This window comes from Perca flavescens, chromosome 21 (assembly GCF_004354835.1).
Source record: "Perca flavescens isolate YP-PL-M2 chromosome 21, PFLA_1.0, whole genome shotgun sequence".
NCBI classification, from domain to species: domain Eukaryota; kingdom Metazoa; phylum Chordata; class Actinopteri; order Perciformes; family Percidae; genus Perca; species Perca flavescens.
The window spans coordinates 3425872-3444134 of NC_041351.1; the positions used below are offsets into that span (position 1 = coordinate 3425872).

Consider the following 18263-nt stretch of genomic DNA (forward strand, 5'->3'; position numbering starts at 1 on the left):
CGATCCTGTGGAAGGTAACTAGATTATTTGACCATTGTAGCCTAGGCCTATGTCTTCTTTTCAAAACGCTATGAATCCATCCTTTTTTCTTTTCAAAACGCTATAAATCCATCCATTTTTTCCAATAATTGATGGTTTGTTGTTTTTAAAAATTCTTTTGTGTTTTATTTTTTGTGTTTGCATTTATGAGGAAAAAACAATGTTAGGCCTACGTGACAGTTCTTCATTACGGACGTGAGTGCTCTGAAAGCGGCACTAAAAGACTTTCAAACTTTCACAGACACACCAAAACAGAAAGCACAAAGCCTTTAAAGCGAATTTCGTTTTGTATTAATTGTATCTTAATTTTAATCAATTTTTCTATTAACCAAATTCCTGGATTTAATAAATAAAAAGTAAATATAGCAGACAGACAATAGATAATCACAACATAAGGCTCCGGCCTGAACTGGAGCTTATGCATGAACCAAACACTTGTTTATTAATAAACAATTAAAATGTCTCATTGCAATATTTTACATATTCATAATCATTACTTTTGCTGGTTCTTTGAGACAGCTTTAAGGTGCCATTTACATAAGCGCGCTCATAATTGAATCGAATGATGATAATAATAACACATTTTCTTCATAAAGTGCATTTCTGCAAGTCCAATCTTCTGTATATTCATTGTAGGCTATGTGTGCAATATATTACATCATATGACATGTGTGCAGTGAACCCATTATAATATCTATGCACTGTTTTTACTATATCTCTCTAGGTAGAAAATGCTGTGAGACAGGGGAAAACCGGGCATGCCTGCACAGACGGACAATACCAGTGGAATGCTGGGTCTAAAAGAAATGCTGGTCAGAGGAAGATGAAGTATGTGCGCTTCAAACGAACAGGAAGGATCTCTACCAGCTGCCACCAACTTCACAGCCATCCTCTACCACTCCAGAACTGGCACAGGAGGTGACACTCTTTAGGACTCATGAAGAGTGGAGGAAGAACGCACTTGCCTCACCAATGGCAGAACTTTTCACTTGCCCTGGGAATAGACTCCTGCAGCTCTGCTTTAATGCTAATACCTCCTCCATCACAGAGCCAACACCATGTCCACCATCTCCTAACCCATGATGATCACCACACACCACTGGCTTGTGTAAAATGCAGAACCTTCTATGATGAATACATTAACATGTCCACAGCCCAGCTTGAGGAGATTGAGAAGGTTACAAAAGCACAGAGCTAAGAACAGGTCTGGCATGATGCGCGGAGAGTGCGCGTCACAGCAAGCACGGCTAGAAGGTGCCCATTCACTCAACCACGGCGCCTGACAAGTTTTTGTCAGAACACTTACACACATCCTTTGGCAATGCCGCAACCCGTCAAGGAGCGCAGGGGGAGGAACTTGCAAGGGACTATTTGGAAACTCTGGGCAACAGCATTGAAACCAAAGGCTTAGTGGTGTGCGAAAAGGAACCGTGGCTTGCAGCATCTCCTGATGGAGTGATAAACAAAGACATTCTGTTTAGAGATCAAATCATCTGTGATGGGAAACAAGTCACTTGCAGAATTTTTTGCAACAAAGAACTGCGAAATCACAACTGTGGAAAACAAAGATAGGGTAGATTACCATATTGCCTGCAATGGTATAAAAGGCTACTACATGCAGGTACAAATTGGGATGCACTGCACAGGGCTTCAGCACTCCAAGTTGGTGATCTGGAACAAAACTGAGCACCTAGAAATCAAAGTACCCCACGACCAAGGCTTTGTCCAGGGGCATATCATAAGGCTGCACACATTCTACTTTGCCCACATGCTCTTGAAAATTGTTGATCATTTTGTTGAGGGAAGGTTACAGTTCTGCAGTAAATATCTCAGCATTTTAAAACCAAAATAAACTGCCTTATTTAGGTAATGCCCACAGGAGCCAACAGATGTCCGTTGTTTACATAATGCGCAATTTACATTATCTCTTTATGCTGTGCAATGTATCAGTGTGCCTGTACTATTTGAGTGAAAATAAAGTTTGATGTAATTTCATTTCATTTAATTATTGCACTGAACTACGATCATGAATGATAGGCCTTAGAGTGCTACAATTTCTTTTAACACAGTTCATCATTCATAGTAAGCTCATACAACACTGGATTAATTAATTGTTTTGAGGAAACTAAACAAATGGTTTCAACAAGAAAGATTGCGTATTTAATCCTAACAGGTATTAAAAAGTAAAATACAAAAGCAGCCCACACAATTACATCACTATGAAAATAGTCATATATAATATTAAAAAATACAATGCATGCAGTATTTGTTGTGTTTATCTGTATTTAATGAACACCATGGCGGTGTGTTGGTAGACAGGGACACAGGGCAAGACTCTAAACCTCACTGATCAGTGGACTCTTCAGGTTAACTAGGCCAGCACAGATGGTTAAGATGTCGAGTTTCGGTGCCATGCTGATGGGAACAGTCTGGGATAAAATCTTAAAGACCTTCAGTCTCTGGATTGCTCTTTCCACGTGTATGCGGACATTGGCTACTCGCCTGGTGCATGTCGTCTCCTCATTGGTCAACTGATTGCGCCTGTAGGTGAATGCAGGGATGTTCAAACTGACCCTTCTCTTATCAAGCAAATCTCGAATGGTGAACCCACGGTGTGCCATGACCTCATCACCAGCCCTCAGATAGTCTAGGAACCCATTGTCCATGGTGATAAACTTATGGCTGCTTCTGCCAGCATAGGCATCAGACATAAACATGATTAGCCCATTAGGGGCCTCAGCGACGAGATATTTCACAGTGTTGCGTGATTTGTACTGGCTGAAAACGTCACTCCTTAAGTCGGGGTTTGTGGCTCTCTGCATGGCACTTTCGGCACAGTCAATGATGCAGGTTGTTCGAGGGTAGATCCTCTGAAACAACAAGGGCATGGTGGCACGACTGGTCTCTCTTGGAAGCCAGGGGATCAGGACTTTGAACTGTTCACCCATCACGTCAGTCCAGTGACTAATCACAATGCTTGCCATGGATGTAGACACATTGAAGCAGTGAGCAATATCTCCTAATATTAGGTTTAGTTTTAGCTTCATCAAGGTCATCAGGATTTGGTCACAGGAAGGGTAATCGATGGCTTACTGAAAGGCAACAACACCGTCACCAGGGTGAAAAATTGAACCATAAGCACTCCTGTATACAGCCGGGACCTAGCATTGTCAATGACCGTGGTGCTAGTCACAATAGGACCCATTTCTGCTTTGCACTGTGTGGCCTTGACTACTTTAACAGACTGTGTTTTTGAACAGTACATGTGATCAATATGTGACGGATCCTCCCATTGGGTCTGGGCATCTCAAAATTTTGGTGTAGCAGGCTCGGCCTCACAGGCAGGCTGACAGGTTTCAGGAGCATCTAAAAAGGGGAAGAGAAAACATGGATGGAGCAAAATTAATGCAGGCACAATGGCAAAATTTGTACTACAACATTGCACTCACACGCACACACACAATCATCATCACAACAGCCTGCCACCTTGCATTGTATTTATGATGTAGACTAAGGCACATGCAGGCACACACACACACACACACACACACACACACACACACACACACACACACACACACACACACACACAAATACACAATTAATGATGTAGCTAGGGTGGGCATTGTTTGTCCCATCTCTAACAAAAACAATTCAGCAAGGCACTCTGGGTAACATTCAACACACAAACTGGTTGCTCGTCACTAGGCTTCCTTCACTTTGCCATTTAAACAAAGTGGAAAAAACGTATAAAAGTCCAAATCTACTCAAAACCCGCAATCAATTAGTAAGCTGACATCAAATGTGGCATTTAGGCAATGACGGACTGGGAACTTTGTGATGGACTTTGGGAATAAAAAACGGCCCTGGCATTTCCACCCACCAGCGGCCCACCGGTGGGGGGGGGGGGAGTCGAGGATAGAACATGCACTTTTGATAGCCCAAGTGATGGTGAACGTAACCTCCCATGCTATAAACAACTACACCAAAACATAGACATATATACACAAGTTTTTGAGCAGTTTCCGCTCTAAATCCTAAACTCCTCCCGTCGATGCAATCCACTTACGTTCTGGCGGGCTGGGTTTGTTTTGCTAGCTAGCTCCGTTCTGCTGACAAAGCACTGATATCGCAGTGACAAAGAGGATATAACAATTAACAAAAGAAAAGTGGTTCGGGAACGACGTGTGCGGTAGTTGGTTGCAAACACTCGAAAAAGCACCTGAACGAGTGGTTAGATAGAGAGTGCTACGACCACAAACCAGCTACGAAGAGGCAATGCCCATGCGCTCCATTGTTTAAATTTTTTTGTTTAAATGGTCTCAATATTTTATTGTTTAATTTCATGTGAATACTAGTTTACTAGAGGAGTAACTTAGTATTTGAATTAATGCAGTAATGCAGGAAGTGTGCATTTAGTTTCCATGCTTATTGTGTTTCCACAACAACATTAGTGAGTAAATCTACTGAAATGGCCACCACACCATAACAGAGGAGTGGGATGCGTCAGATCAGAATGCAGAGGTTTAGTCACGTATGTCATGGCTGTGAAAAAACAATGGTAATCAGTACAGAAGGTATTGATGAGTTGTTGGGGGAGGATCGTGCCTTTTTTCCAAAGTGTTTTGGAGGGTCATAGAAATGTTTTTACTGGCAAGGGGATGGTCATGTCTTTTTTAGCTAAAGGTCCCAAAACTCCTCCGGTGGTCCCTTAAATAAATAACGAATAGTTGCTTATAGACAGAAATTCCAATATCACAATTCAAAGAATGGAACAAAAAAAATCTCACAGTTCATTGGGGGTAGGCCAAGGATAAAGTACGCCACTCTGCAGATTCCTAGGGACAGGGGCGGGCTAGCCTTATCAAACCTCTTAGAATATTACTTGCTGGAAATTTATCCCAATTGCTGGAAAAATTCAGGTTCTTTATTACTCCCAAAACAAAGAGCAATTTTTCAACTATACAACAAACATGCTGGAGACGGTGTGGGGAGCAGAACATAGGTCACACCCATGTTTTCTGGGAATGTACTAAAATCAGAAATTATTGGAATGATGTGTGGGTATAATTGAAAACAATACTGGAATATGAACTACCAAAGACATGTGAGATATTATATCTGTGTACCTGACAGGGGAAAATGTACAACATGAAGACGGATACCTGGTTAAACTTCTGCTGACTGCGGCCAAGAAGGCAATCACCAGAAAATAGTGTAGAGAGGACCCTCCCACTCTGAGAAACTGGCTGGACGTAGTCGAGGAGACACTCAACATGGAAAGATTCACATATATATATTGAGACTCCAGCAAACAAAATAAGATAAGAAATGTGAAAAATTCCCAGAATACCAATCACATTGCACAGTCACCACCGGAAACTTTGATGTCAGAGACATTTGAGTATTATTACTAAGAACATGCACCCCACTGATGATGTGCTGTGTTCTTTGTTCTTTATTGTTTATACTAAAAATCAATAAAATCTGAGTTAAAAAAAAAAGAGCAGCAAAACTCTGGGCCTGCAGCCCCCCACTGACACAGTTATCAGTTCCACCTGTGCTTGTCCTCTTCATCTCTGTGTGAAGTTATGGCAGTTTCAACACTACTAGGCATATGACTGCCTTCCTCAGGAAGTCTCTTTAAAGGCTCTGAACACCACACAGGTGTTTTCAGTTCACCTGGCTGATTGATTGGACTGTGTGTTTAGACCGATTAATTTATTTCTTCCTGAGTCTCCTGTTAGCTTTATAGACCTTTTTCACAGCATACATATCGACATGTCATAGTAGGAAAAGCACAGGTGGATTCAAAACCATTAATGATGGCTGCATTCCACTTAGGAGAGGTCCTGGTATTAAACCATTAATGATGGCTGCATTCCACTTAGGAGAGGTCCCGGTATTAAACCATTAATGATGGCTGCATTCCACTTAGGAGAGGTCCTGGTATTAAACCATTACTGATGGCTGCATTCCACTTAGGAGAGGTCCTGGTATTAAACCATTAATGATGGCTGCATTCCACTTAGGAGAGACCCTGGTATTAAACCATTACTGATGGCTGCATTCCACTTAGGAGAAGTCCTGGTATTAAACCATTACTGATGGCTGCATTCCACTTAGGAGAGTTCCTGGTATTGGGCATGCTGACTCACTGAAATCTCTTACTGGGACACTTGATGGAACTGAGCCATCGTTAAGGTTATCATTTTCAGCTGTGCTTTTCCTACTATGACAAGTCCAAATGTCTGCTGTGAAAAAGGTCCATTGCACCTGTTAGGGCGGTACAAATGACACCTTCATTCTTCTTATTGGTCACCAAAGATTCGGCCCCCTGTTATCCTAAGCAGAGGTCTAATCAACAAGGTTATTGCTTCAAATGTTCATAAATAACCCTATGTCACGTACAAACAGTAAAACTATTTCTGTGATCAAGTGCGTGTTCTCATTTTGGCCTATTAAGGATTTAATTGAAAATGTCTTATTGAAAATGTTTCTTTCTATATTAAAAAATTAAAATATAAATATTTGTTACATTGCAATAAAACATGTTCAACTGATTCTGAACTCCTAGACTTCCAAAGCCTATTAAGATGTTTTCCTATAATGTATAAGGACTGATTCATCCCACAGTGCCCAGTCCTCAGCCTACAGATTTGAACAGAATATCTTCTGGATTCATAACAATACCTGGCTTTTTAAACCTGTGCTAGCAAATAATAAAAGTGTTTCCCTTTGGTCTCATTTTCCCAATACCATGTTTGATTTTTCTTCCGAATTATATGCTATATCTGTCTCTATCTTTCTAATGCTTGATTTTGCCATACAATCAGCTATTTCATTTTCCTCAACTCTAGCATGAACAGGAATATAACTTGTACAAATGTCTGCTTATTAACCACAGTCTGTACACGCCCCCACACCAATCAGGATACATAACTGGTAGTCCATATCCATGATGTTTCATTCCAGGATTGTTCAAAGGCCTGTACTATGAATCAAGAACTACATGCCCTGGATTTATTTTAGTTACCCGGCTTCACCTAACCTAACAACCACGGTCCCGCATAAACTGTGTCACGACGGTGGTTAACAACAATGCTGCGTTCATAGACATCGGGAAAAATTTTTCCGAGTGAAAACGTCATCATAAAAGAGGCAGTGTTTGCACAGCACGACCAATCGCAAACCTCTACCAGAGTCGCATATTTTACAAACTAAGAGCAAACTAATTGTACATAAATATGAAGAACACAGACACGGTTTTACAGGCAAAACACAATAGTCGCTGCTTCCTAAAACAGGAAGGAAAGCTTGCAAAAAAAAATAGCTGACGCTGTAAATTTGTAAATCTCAAAGCTTATCAATATCACTTCCCCATTAGTCAGGCACCACATCTGACCATAATTCCACTTGTGCTTTCCATAATCTTTAGCATTTTATTTCAGTTGCAACCCTAGCAGTGGTAAGAGATCAAGGGAGCAAATAAAAAATACAAAAACATAATTTAAACGGATGTGTGTATTTGGCAACACACAACTCAAGAACCCGACGCATAGCCTATACGTAATTCCCTCCGTTGAAAATCTATCTTTCATAAAAATACCCATCAGGGAATGTTAACAGGATTGTTGAACGCACTTCTCTCCACACACCAAGCTCCACTGGTTTTCTAAGAACGGTGATGGCGTTATCAATTGAGTATTGATTGGATAGTAGGTGATGCTTTTACACCGGTTGATCTCTAATCTCCAACATAACCTGCTCCCGACCAGGTTAGGTGTTCAGCATAAGTTGCCATGGCGATGTTACCCGGTAACAACTGATCCACCTTGATTGAAATACTTCAGTTGTTTCATTAGTTAATGTATTGTTGTTGTATCAACTTATGCATGAGATATTATTCATTCTTCTACATTTCTGTCGTGAAGAACTAAGCTACATGAATTAATCAATGCCATTATGATAATACATGGACTTTCACCATAAAGTGTTACCAAAAAAAGTAAAGGCGGAGAAAAGTCAGCCCTTCCTCACCCAGGAAACGACCAAATGGGTCGATTGTATAAGCAGCTCATAACGGTCAACATGCAGTAGGTTTCTTTTTAGCCACAACTCATATTCCTGAGTAAAGATATAATAGAATAGAGTATACAGGTGTTAACATAACATGAACAAAAAGTAAAATGTAATGAGAATCAGTGATGGCATTAGCAAGTTAGGCTAACAAGCTTCCACTTATGTAATGGAATACAAACTTAACAGAAGATGGTTTCCCAAATTGTTTAATGAATTTAGCAATTGATGACAGCAGCCATCTGTGAGAGCTTATCAAATATTACTTTAATCTGTGTTCTCATGACACTGTGAAGACGGAAGGTTGTATAAAGTCCTTTTATGTTCTATCATTGTAGTATTCTTTGCATTAAATATGATGATAAATATGATAATGTATCATGAACAATAAAGGTTATAATCTTTGGTACAGCCAACTTTTCCATCTAAAAGAAATAAAGTAGCACACAGTGGTGAAGTCAGGTCTCCACTTTATTGAATATTCTGCTCAAGAAGAGAGTAAACATATCCAACAGGTGTTACAGTGTCACAGGAATCTGACATTTCTTCAGATCTGTAAACAGCAGCAGGGTTTGCAACAAAATGGTGTTAACAGTGACTCCCTTTTCTTTTACATGACGTTTCTTGCATTGTGTTGAAAAAGCAATTGTGTATCAATATTAGTTAGTTGTATAAGGTGTAGAATACAAAGTTACAATAAAAAGAATTATCTGGGATGTATCAATAAAAATGTTTAAACTGCTAACCCTAACCCTTGTGGAGCACAGATTAGTTTAGGAAGAAGGCTGTGCATCGAATCAATATCAACTGATTAACAGAAAAATACATTTCTTCTTCTCTATAATCAACAATAACATGCTTAAAATCCATTTAAAAAATGGTGTTAACAGTGACTCTCTCCTTTGAAACATTTGGTTTTAATTAAACCCAAGGTTAAGGCTAAGGTTCCTCTTTTATTCTGAAAAGACAACTATTTAAAAAAAAAAATACTCCACAAAGAAGAAAATGAACAATATTGCTAAATTAAACAATATGCACTTTAGGTAATTTATATCCCATTACCAACATGATAATTTCAACAAAACAAGTTCATCATTTATCTTTTACATCAGCTATGAGTTATATTTCAACATACTAATGTTGACAAAAGCATTTGTGTATCAATATAAGCTCTTTATCTATATTATCAGGAAGTAGAATAGAAAGTCCAAATAAAAAGAATTATCAGTGATGTACGAACTAATGAAAGTTTAAACTGATTATGAAGCACTAACCAGTTTGAGAAGAAGGCTGTGCATCAAATCAACATCAACTGATTAACAGGAAAATACATTTCTTCAACTCTATAAACATCAGCAAAGTACTCAACATCTAACATAATCTCTCTCCTTAATACAGTAGTCAATAATTGAACCCAAAGTGGAGGGTGAGGTACAGACGTGTCCTTAACAGAAAAAAAATTATTCTGAGATGAACAATTTAAAAAAAGTACTTCACAAAGAAGAAAAGGAACAAAATTATAAAATTATACAATTATTTTACATGAGCTGTGAGTTATATTTCAACATACAAGTGTTGACAAAGCAATTGATTTTTGATATAAACCTTGTATCTTACGTATCAAGAAGTAAGCAATGAAAGTTTTAACTGATTATAAATCTGTGAAGTATAAGCCAGTTTTAAATAAAGGCTGTGCATCAAATCAACATGAACTGATAAAATTACACACACACACACACACACTCAATTGATGATTACATTATCAATTTTGCTGGTGCGTCTGGGTTTGAATATGTTGTTTAAATTTGGGAAGCATATTTCAGATAAAATGTGATGTTCAGTTGTTCTTTAAACTTTAAATGTAAACCCATATTCCTATTGACAGACCAAGAATATGAGAAGTATTTGTCATTTCTCCTATTCAAGTGGACACAGGTACGCATCGTTTTGGTGAATATAGACCAAGAATCCCGGGTAAACAGGCTCAGTGAATGTGGTGTGAAAGGTGTAGAGGTGCCTCAGTGTGTTAGAGGAGACTCTGTAGAAGGACAGAGTGCCAGCAGGCCAGTCCAGATACACCCCAACTCTGTTACAGCCATCAGAGGGGAAAGGACCTTTCCACACATCGACATTATTTTCCAATGCTTTAAGTGTGGGACTGACATTTTGGAAAGCCCACGATTTGGTATTACGTCCAAACTGGCTGTTTATATTACCTGATTTTCTTTCAATTCCCCTGTATGCAACAGCAATATTAACAACACAATTATTGCCGGAATTCTGTCTCCACTCTACCTCCCAGTAATGTTTCCCAGATAAGCTCTCTTTGCACAACACCTGGTGTATTTGTGTAAACCTCTCTGGGTGATCAGGATATGACTGCCGTGCTCCATGTGTTGCCTTCTTGTTTCCCTCAGACAGAATGAGGTTGTAGTTAGCAGTGTTTGGGTCCAGGTTGAGATCACAGGCATCTGATGGAGAGACGAAAACCAAATGTGTTATCAGTTATTCTGATTGTCAAACACGTTTCTGGAGGAGAGTTATTAGTACAGCATGTTTTTTAAATCAAAAAAGCATGGAAACAGACTTACACCAGATCAGATCTCTTCTGTTTGTGATGTTCTCCACAGGAGGGAGGACAGGCTTTGAAAAATCTTCAGTGACCAGAATGCCGTTCTTGTAATGGTAGACGGTTGCTCCTGTGTAGTTCTTGTTAGCAATGGCTGCTATGAGGAAACGGAATCGACTGTTGTTCTTCTGTGCTTTGGCAAAATGATGGAAAGCTTTGGCTTTTTCTCTCATTTTGGTGAAAACATCAGCTGAGTAGTACCATGGATCTTCATTGGTACTTCCTAATTTAGGGAAGTGCAAGTAGTCGGCCATCACATCAAGGTCAGTATCACCCCTTTCCACTGAAGTGAAAACAAAGCACAGAACATCTTCTACACCTGGATCAAGAACCTGTCTGTCCAGCTCTGACTGATTTGGGACGATCTTTGTTCCCTCCATGGTATTTACACAGGATCTGATGATGTTGATTTCTCTCTCTTTACGATCCAGCCACTTGGTTAGTTTTTCCTGACTGAATGGTGACTTGTCTCTGTCTTCAAAGAGTTGGTTCAATGAGCTCTCATCTTCTTTTCCTTCACGGATGGAGGGAAGTTTATCTGCCAAAGCCTGCTTGAGGTTAGATTCATAATTCCCACACAATTTTTGGAAAGTGCTCAACTCTTCTTTAATCACAGGAAACTGCCCCACCACTTTCTCTTCCAGAGAATCATTGCATCTTATTTCTTTTTCCTTTAAATCGTCTAGAACATACTCCGCCTTACTCACTAGATGGTCCTTGATCCCTCTCATCAGCTCAGCACCTTCGAAGTGGAAATTCTTCAGCGGCATCAGCCAGACCTTCACTGGAACAGCCTTCTCTCCTTTTTCTCCCAGTAGATTTGGGAGTTGTTCGTAGGCCTTCACTGCATCTTCAAATGTTGCAGGGTTTCTATCAAGAATATAGTCTCCATAGAATGTGCAGGATAAATTCTTAGTCAGGGTTTTTTGTTCTTCAGTCAGCTGTACCTTAGTTTTCGCCTCACCTTTAACGAATAACAAATTTACCGCAGCGTGCATGCTGACCTGGATGTCCTGAACGCTGCTGGACTCTACCTTCTCACTGTCAAACACAAAGAAAGCATTTGCCCCATAAAGGATGCCTGTGACTACATGTGTTGCTGAGCTCTTCTTAATGACATCCATATGTTGGGGGTCCATGGTTAGTTGCTCAATCATTAACTGCTTGAAGTTGGTGGTAGTTTTGTACTGACACGTCACTCTGCTCTGATTGTAGAATTTCTTCTGATCATTCAGATACTTGGCAGATCCTCCAAATTCAATCAGGCCACCCAGGACACTGGCCTTCAGAGAAACCTCAACATCCAGCAGATTGCACTTGGATTCAGTGGAGTCAGATGTTGAAATTTGAGACTTACTGGTTCGCTGCGAGCTTTCACTTATCTTGCCTTGTAGAGTTTTATCATCCCACAATGTCAAACCTATAGAAATTGGAAAACATCAGTCATCTGATAAAGTAGCAAAATTATTTTGATGATGGCCGAGACCTATCAGAGGACAACATGTGCAATTACACTCTGCGACTGAACAGAGAACAATACTACCTTTTAAATTTAATAAAATGAAATAAAAGCTTCTACACTAGATGCCTATGTGACAGTGCTACAGCTGTATTGTGGTGTCTTCCCCCTGCCAGGAACCAAGACACCGCTCGATTACATTAGACTCGAGCGGTTGCGGTTACATTCGGTCTCAACATACTATTTACACACTCATACTGACCGACAATAGACTCACACACCAGGCTTGTGCAATATGCAATCATATCTCACATATATTGTAAAGTTTCATTGTTAAACACTTTACTTAAATTATGTATATGCATTTATTTTTTATTTTTATTGAATTGAAATTCCGCTTCCTTTAATTGAAATTTTAATTGTAATTCTAGATCCTGTTTTTGACATCAATTCAAATTCAAGAATTAAATTGGAATTTAGGACTCATTCTCAATTCAATTCTGAATTGTGCACAAGCCTGTCACACACCGGCCACGGTTACATTCGGTAGCCTGGTGCGCTGTCTCCTCATGACAGTCTTACTACCATGTAACAACATTCACTTCTAACATTTAACTTAACATAACTACCAAGATAACATTACGTGTATTTGTATGTGATATCTATTGATAATGTAGCCTATGAATTTCTATGTACACACAATCATCTAAGATGCACGATTAAAAAAAAAGGCTTCTGGGATAGGTTGATAACTCAAGCTTGCCGAGAACTTAGACACCTGTTTGAATATAGACTCATGCAGTACCCTTGGTTACGGTCCTTACGGTCTTGTTCAGTAGCCTGGTGCGCGGTGTCCTCGTGACAGCCTACCTATCATGTATCAACATTAAATATAACATAACTACCAAGATAGCATGTATTTGTATGTGATGTACTTCCCCATCGATAATGTGTAAATTGCCATGAACACAACCATCAAAGATGCATCAGAAACAAGACTTGGTAATACCTCGTACTTGCTGAGAACCAAGACACCGCTGGATTACATTAGACTCAAGCGGCCGGTTGCACAGTCCTTATAAATGCTTCCTCTAGTCAATATTATTAGGAAACACTCAATTAACTCCTATGTGTGTGTATGTGTGTGTGTGTTTTAAATTCAAAACACAGGGAGAGAATACAAGATAATTAATGTTAGCGACTAGGCTAGCCTTAAGTGCCTGTTTCTTTGTTCTTCGAGCCCATGTTAGCTTATCTACTTTAACAGAGAGAGAGTTTGTGTATGCATGCATGCGGCCGGCAACAGAGCTGTCCTGTTCTCATGACAACAATCACCTTAAACCTGAGATCACAGGAGAGGAGGAAGAAAGAGTTGGAAGACTGCACACACAATCAAGACACCAAAACTGTTTTCTGCTCTGCTAATCTCAGTAAAAACTAATTTGGACCAGAGTCGGGTTTGATAGACAAGGCAGCGTTATTTGTACAGAACATTTTAGCACCAAGGCAACTGAATGTGCTTTATACTAAACATCAAGGAGCAGTTAAAACAGCAAATATAGAATAAGAGATGTATTAAATACAAGAATAACAGTTACAGTGCAGTATAAGAAAATGGGGCAACCCTAGTCCAGGATATTGTAAAAACGCCTCCACAGATATAATTACTGCAACAGTAATTAAAATTACATTTTTCATTTTCATCGCAGGATAATATACCAACAATTTATCCTACATGCTTTATATATTTAACTAATAAATGGTCACAACTATTGTACATTTTAGAATTACAAAGCATTTGCTAATTATTTTAATAGTGCATATGAATATTAAAGAGATGAGGTTAAAATAGTGTAACCACTTAATGAAATGATGTCAGAGTTCCTTTAAATTTTTAATAATAATGTAATCAACACTTACCTGGGATCAGATTATCTGTCCGAGCATCATAGAGCATTCCCAGGGTGAAAGGTCGACCCAGGGCAGCAACGCTCATGTTACCTGAGGCCATTTCTCCAACCTGTTAGGAAAGTGAACACAGCCTTCAGTACTTCATGTACACTCTAAAGAGTGTTAAGAGTTTCAAACACTGGGAGTCAACTCTGTCATTTACACACACACAGGACGACAAAGTTAAGGGACAGAAAGACTGACGGTCTATGGGGATTAGAAACACAGTATTTCTTTGTAGAGTCTAGTCTGACATTGACATAATGTATATCTGTTTTTCACCTTCTGTCTTTTACGCCCAGTTTGATCTTACCTGGTGAAGTTGTGTAGATCAGATGAGTTGTGCGAGAGTCTTCTTGGCTTCCAACAGGAGCTTCCAATGTGATGATCTGATGCTGTCAGTGTCCTTATATCCTGTCAGAAAACCTGTGACCCCTCCCTCTGACATGCCTGCTGCAAACCTGGAATCTTGGCAGATCACCTTTGCGTGTGAACACCTCCTAGACATGACAACTTTTATTCTTTTAAATCCCCCAGGTGTTATGTCAAATGGGAGTTTACTTTCCTTCCTGATGCCAACAGACACGATGATTGATAAATAAAAAGATAAATATGAGAAAGACACCTTTGTCTATTGTGCTAAAGTCACCACACCCACCTTTAATTTCTGTACAGCACTCGAGGCACAAGAGACCAGATTTCCAAACTCTACTGGTTTATCTGCCAAGTTTATTATAGACCCCTGGCAGTAGCAATATCCCATGTGCATTCTGTACTCATTGTAGGAATGTTTTGTTGTTGTTACTAAACATGTAACATTATAAATAATATCAAAAAAAAGAAACATTTTATCATGGCTAAAATAAATCAAGACAAACAAATACAGGCATTCCCGTTCTCCGTAAGTAATGTTTAAGTGTATATTAACTGTTAACTATTTATTACAATGTTAAGACAGGATTTTAAAATCTTTGGCACACTAATTTGCAAATTGAATTCAACGATGACGATGATACAACTTTGTCAGTTCACACGCGTTCCCGAGCAGCTCCACTCAAAAGAAGAAGTAAATGAAAACTACACACAAAGCTAGGCAACAATTACACATAAAGTACAAAGATGAAGACAGAAAGATGTTTTGAGATATCTTTGGATCCAGATCTTAATTGGCAGCACACTGATGTTGGTTTAGCAACAGGATAGACTGATTTCTTAAGCCTCTTGTTAGGCCTGTTGTATCTAAAGGAAGAGACTCTAAATTGCCTGTTAGAAGGCAATAGTTGGGGGCGCCCAGGTGGCTCAGTTGATAGAGCGCACACCCACGTGGTTGCAGTTGATTGGTTTTTAAATAAGATTTTAATTGGAATATGGAGCTTCTGATGGAACTACAGGTCTTTTATGTTGTCTGGAATATTCCATTGATTGATGGCTTTAATTGAAAAAGTTGACTGTCCAAAGGTTGCATAACAGAAGGGTACAGTTCAGTTATGTATGGAGGCTGTTCTGGTGGATCTTACAGGGCTAACAGAAGTGGAGGATTTATGATTTTTTACTTTACATACATGGAAACAATTATCCCTCTTATAAAATCCATGGTGATAGATTCTTACGACCTTAAAGGTGCAGTGGTTAATGTTTCAATGGGATAGAATAAGTTGATTTGAAGACACGCAGGAATAAACTAAGACCAACCTACTGTGAACAAATACTGGGGGTGGTGTATGAGACAAATCATTCTATTATTCCCCTTTCTCACTGGCCAAAACACACACACACCACCAGCATCGGCTTTTGTCTGACGTTGAAAATGTTACAAGAAAATATTTTTCTTATTTCTTATTTAAATATTTCATTCAATTTTAAGACAGCTAATTTGTCTAAACGTGGATGCAAAGTATGAAATGCAGCTGGGAAATACGAGAAATTATTAAAGGATGAATTAAACAAATCAATGAACCATTAGAACACCTAACACTCCAGACTGATTTATAAAAGAGAAACTGAGTCTTTTGTGTGCAGAAGAGGGGACTCTAAATCACCTTTTAGAAGGTAAAAGTTGGTATTCATAACTTAAAACATGCATGGAATCAGAAGAGACGCTGTTAGCGAGCCTGAGCATGCTCTTATTGAGGGTTGTATGAAAGGAGTTGCTTCTCTGAAAAGAATACTTGGATAGATTCCAGTTTTACTTGGTAGCTGCTGAGACATGTCTTTCACCTATGATCTAACAGAAAGAAATTCAGATGGGCGCTAATGAGTTCATGCACACTCATATTCCACTACTATTTCTAATATGACAATATTCTGAATTTGATACAGGTCAAGCAAAAAGCATATTCTGTTTAGATATCCCGAAAAGGCTGGATCCAAATTAAACATTTTAGACATGTAAGGTATTCCAGTATTATTCAGGTTTTAGAAGCATTCTTTGGATATGTATACAGCACAATGGGGATATGCGTCTCAATCTACAAGGGGGACCGAAGCTGGAATAGTTGCATAGTATGCCTTTAAGGGGTGCAAGTGGTGTTACATTATGTGCTGTTTAAAAGTGGATGAGTTGTGATTTCTTACTTAACATACAAGGAAAATGATTTGCTTTAATGAAATCCATGCTGTTAGCTTCTTATGATCCTGAGGTGCAGTGGTTACCCTTTCAATGGGTTAGCAGTGTCTTTCCACAGAAAGTGAGACACACCTAGAGGAAAATATAACTATAAATATTATTGATACGATGAAACTTTCTAATCAATTTACACTGAATCTAATGTTACATTCCCAAGCAGCTCCTCTCTAAAAAGAAAAGTACACACAAAGTAAGCATATAGTTGCATAAATCGTTCAAAAGATTAAAACACATCAACAGCACAGAAACATGTTTCATGATATCCTCGGATCCAGATCTTAACTGGCAGCACACTGATTTGGGTTTAGCAACAGGATAGACTGATGTATAACAGAGTTCATGAGCCTGAAGGGACTCTAAATCACCTGTTAGAAGACCAAAGTTGGTATTAATAAAAAACATGCATGGTGTGAGAAGAGACGCTGTTAGCGAGCCTGAGCATGCTCTTATTGAGGGTTGTATGAAAGGAGTTGCTCTCGTGGAATGAATACTTGGATAGATTCCAGTTTTAATGGTAGCTGCTGGGACATGTCTTGCACCTATGATCTAACAGTCACAGAAAGAAATTCTGATGGGCACTAATGAGTTCATGCTGTAGTGGAAGTTTCCTTTGCAGCAGGGGGAAGAGTTTTCAGAGTTTAGTAAATTGAAACAAATAAGACAGACTGAGACTAAAACCAAGTTGGGTTTTTGTATTTTATTAAAAACATATAGGAGCAACATGATTTCACAAAAGGCCGCAGCCCAGTGTGGAGTCAGTTTCTCAAATGAGTGAACAAGAACACCAGGCTTATATGCATCTTCAGAGTGACAGCACATACGCACTTGGCTTAGTATGATGCTACAATTTTGACAGGCAATCTGATACACATGAAGACAATCAGAGAAATGCAAGAGACATCTTGGAGTCATCTCACCTCCTCCTCCCTGTATGACTTTCACCCCCCAGTTACATCTTAACTGGCATGGGAAAACATGAGATAATTTTGGGGTGACCTTTTACCTTTATCGGTTCAGGCTAACAGCTCACAAAATGTTCCAGACTGGATGTCTCACAAAGTTAGAATCAAAATCTACATGTGGAAAATGAGATAGACTCTTTCAGCATTTGTGAGAGAAGTAAAGTACGAATTAAACATAAAAATATAAGGAATTGTGTTTAAATGTAATTTTCCCATTACATTCCACCCTTTTGATTACAACCTAATCACAATACACAAATTACTTTAATGATTACATATATTTTTTGCAAATAGCGTCTTCCATGTCCATGTCTTCTATTGTCAGAGGTTGCTAGCACTTGACAAATCGTTGTAAACAATCTTTACCATTGTTTCGGGTGTGTGCGTGTGTCAGTGTGTGTGTGTGTGTGTGTGTGTGTGTCTGTGTGTCTGTGTGTGTGTTCCCCTTCTTGGCTGTTTTGAGCCTCTGTAAGAAGGAGCATTTAAACACGCTGCTTTTCAAAGTTTGATCTATGTCAT

At 39.1% G+C, this 18263-nt stretch overlaps 2 protein-coding genes across 2 annotated transcripts; both read right to left on the bottom strand.

Annotated features, from left to right (window-relative positions):
- Positions 1 to 2375: 2375 nt before the first annotated feature.
- On the bottom strand, positions 2376 to 5055 carry LOC114548538 (uncharacterized). Its single transcript, XM_028568520.1, has 2 exons — positions 5013 to 5055; positions 2376 to 3127 (listed from the first exon to the last, which is right to left on the bottom strand). Exons 1-2 carry the CDS (start codon positions 5053 to 5055, stop codon positions 2376 to 2378), a joined length of 795 nt encoding a protein of 264 aa, XP_028424321.1.
- Positions 5056 to 10003: 4948 nt separating this feature from the next.
- On the bottom strand, positions 10004 to 14512 carry LOC114548533 (stonustoxin subunit beta). Its single transcript, XM_028568515.1, has 4 exons — positions 14470 to 14512; positions 14127 to 14226; positions 10710 to 12167; positions 10004 to 10589 (listed from the first exon to the last, which is right to left on the bottom strand). Exons 2-4 carry the CDS (start codon positions 14215 to 14217, stop codon positions 10036 to 10038), a joined length of 2103 nt encoding a protein of 700 aa, XP_028424316.1. The 5' UTR covers positions 14218 to 14226; positions 14470 to 14512; the 3' UTR covers positions 10004 to 10035.
- Between the last annotated feature and the right edge of the window lie 3751 nt (positions 14513 to 18263).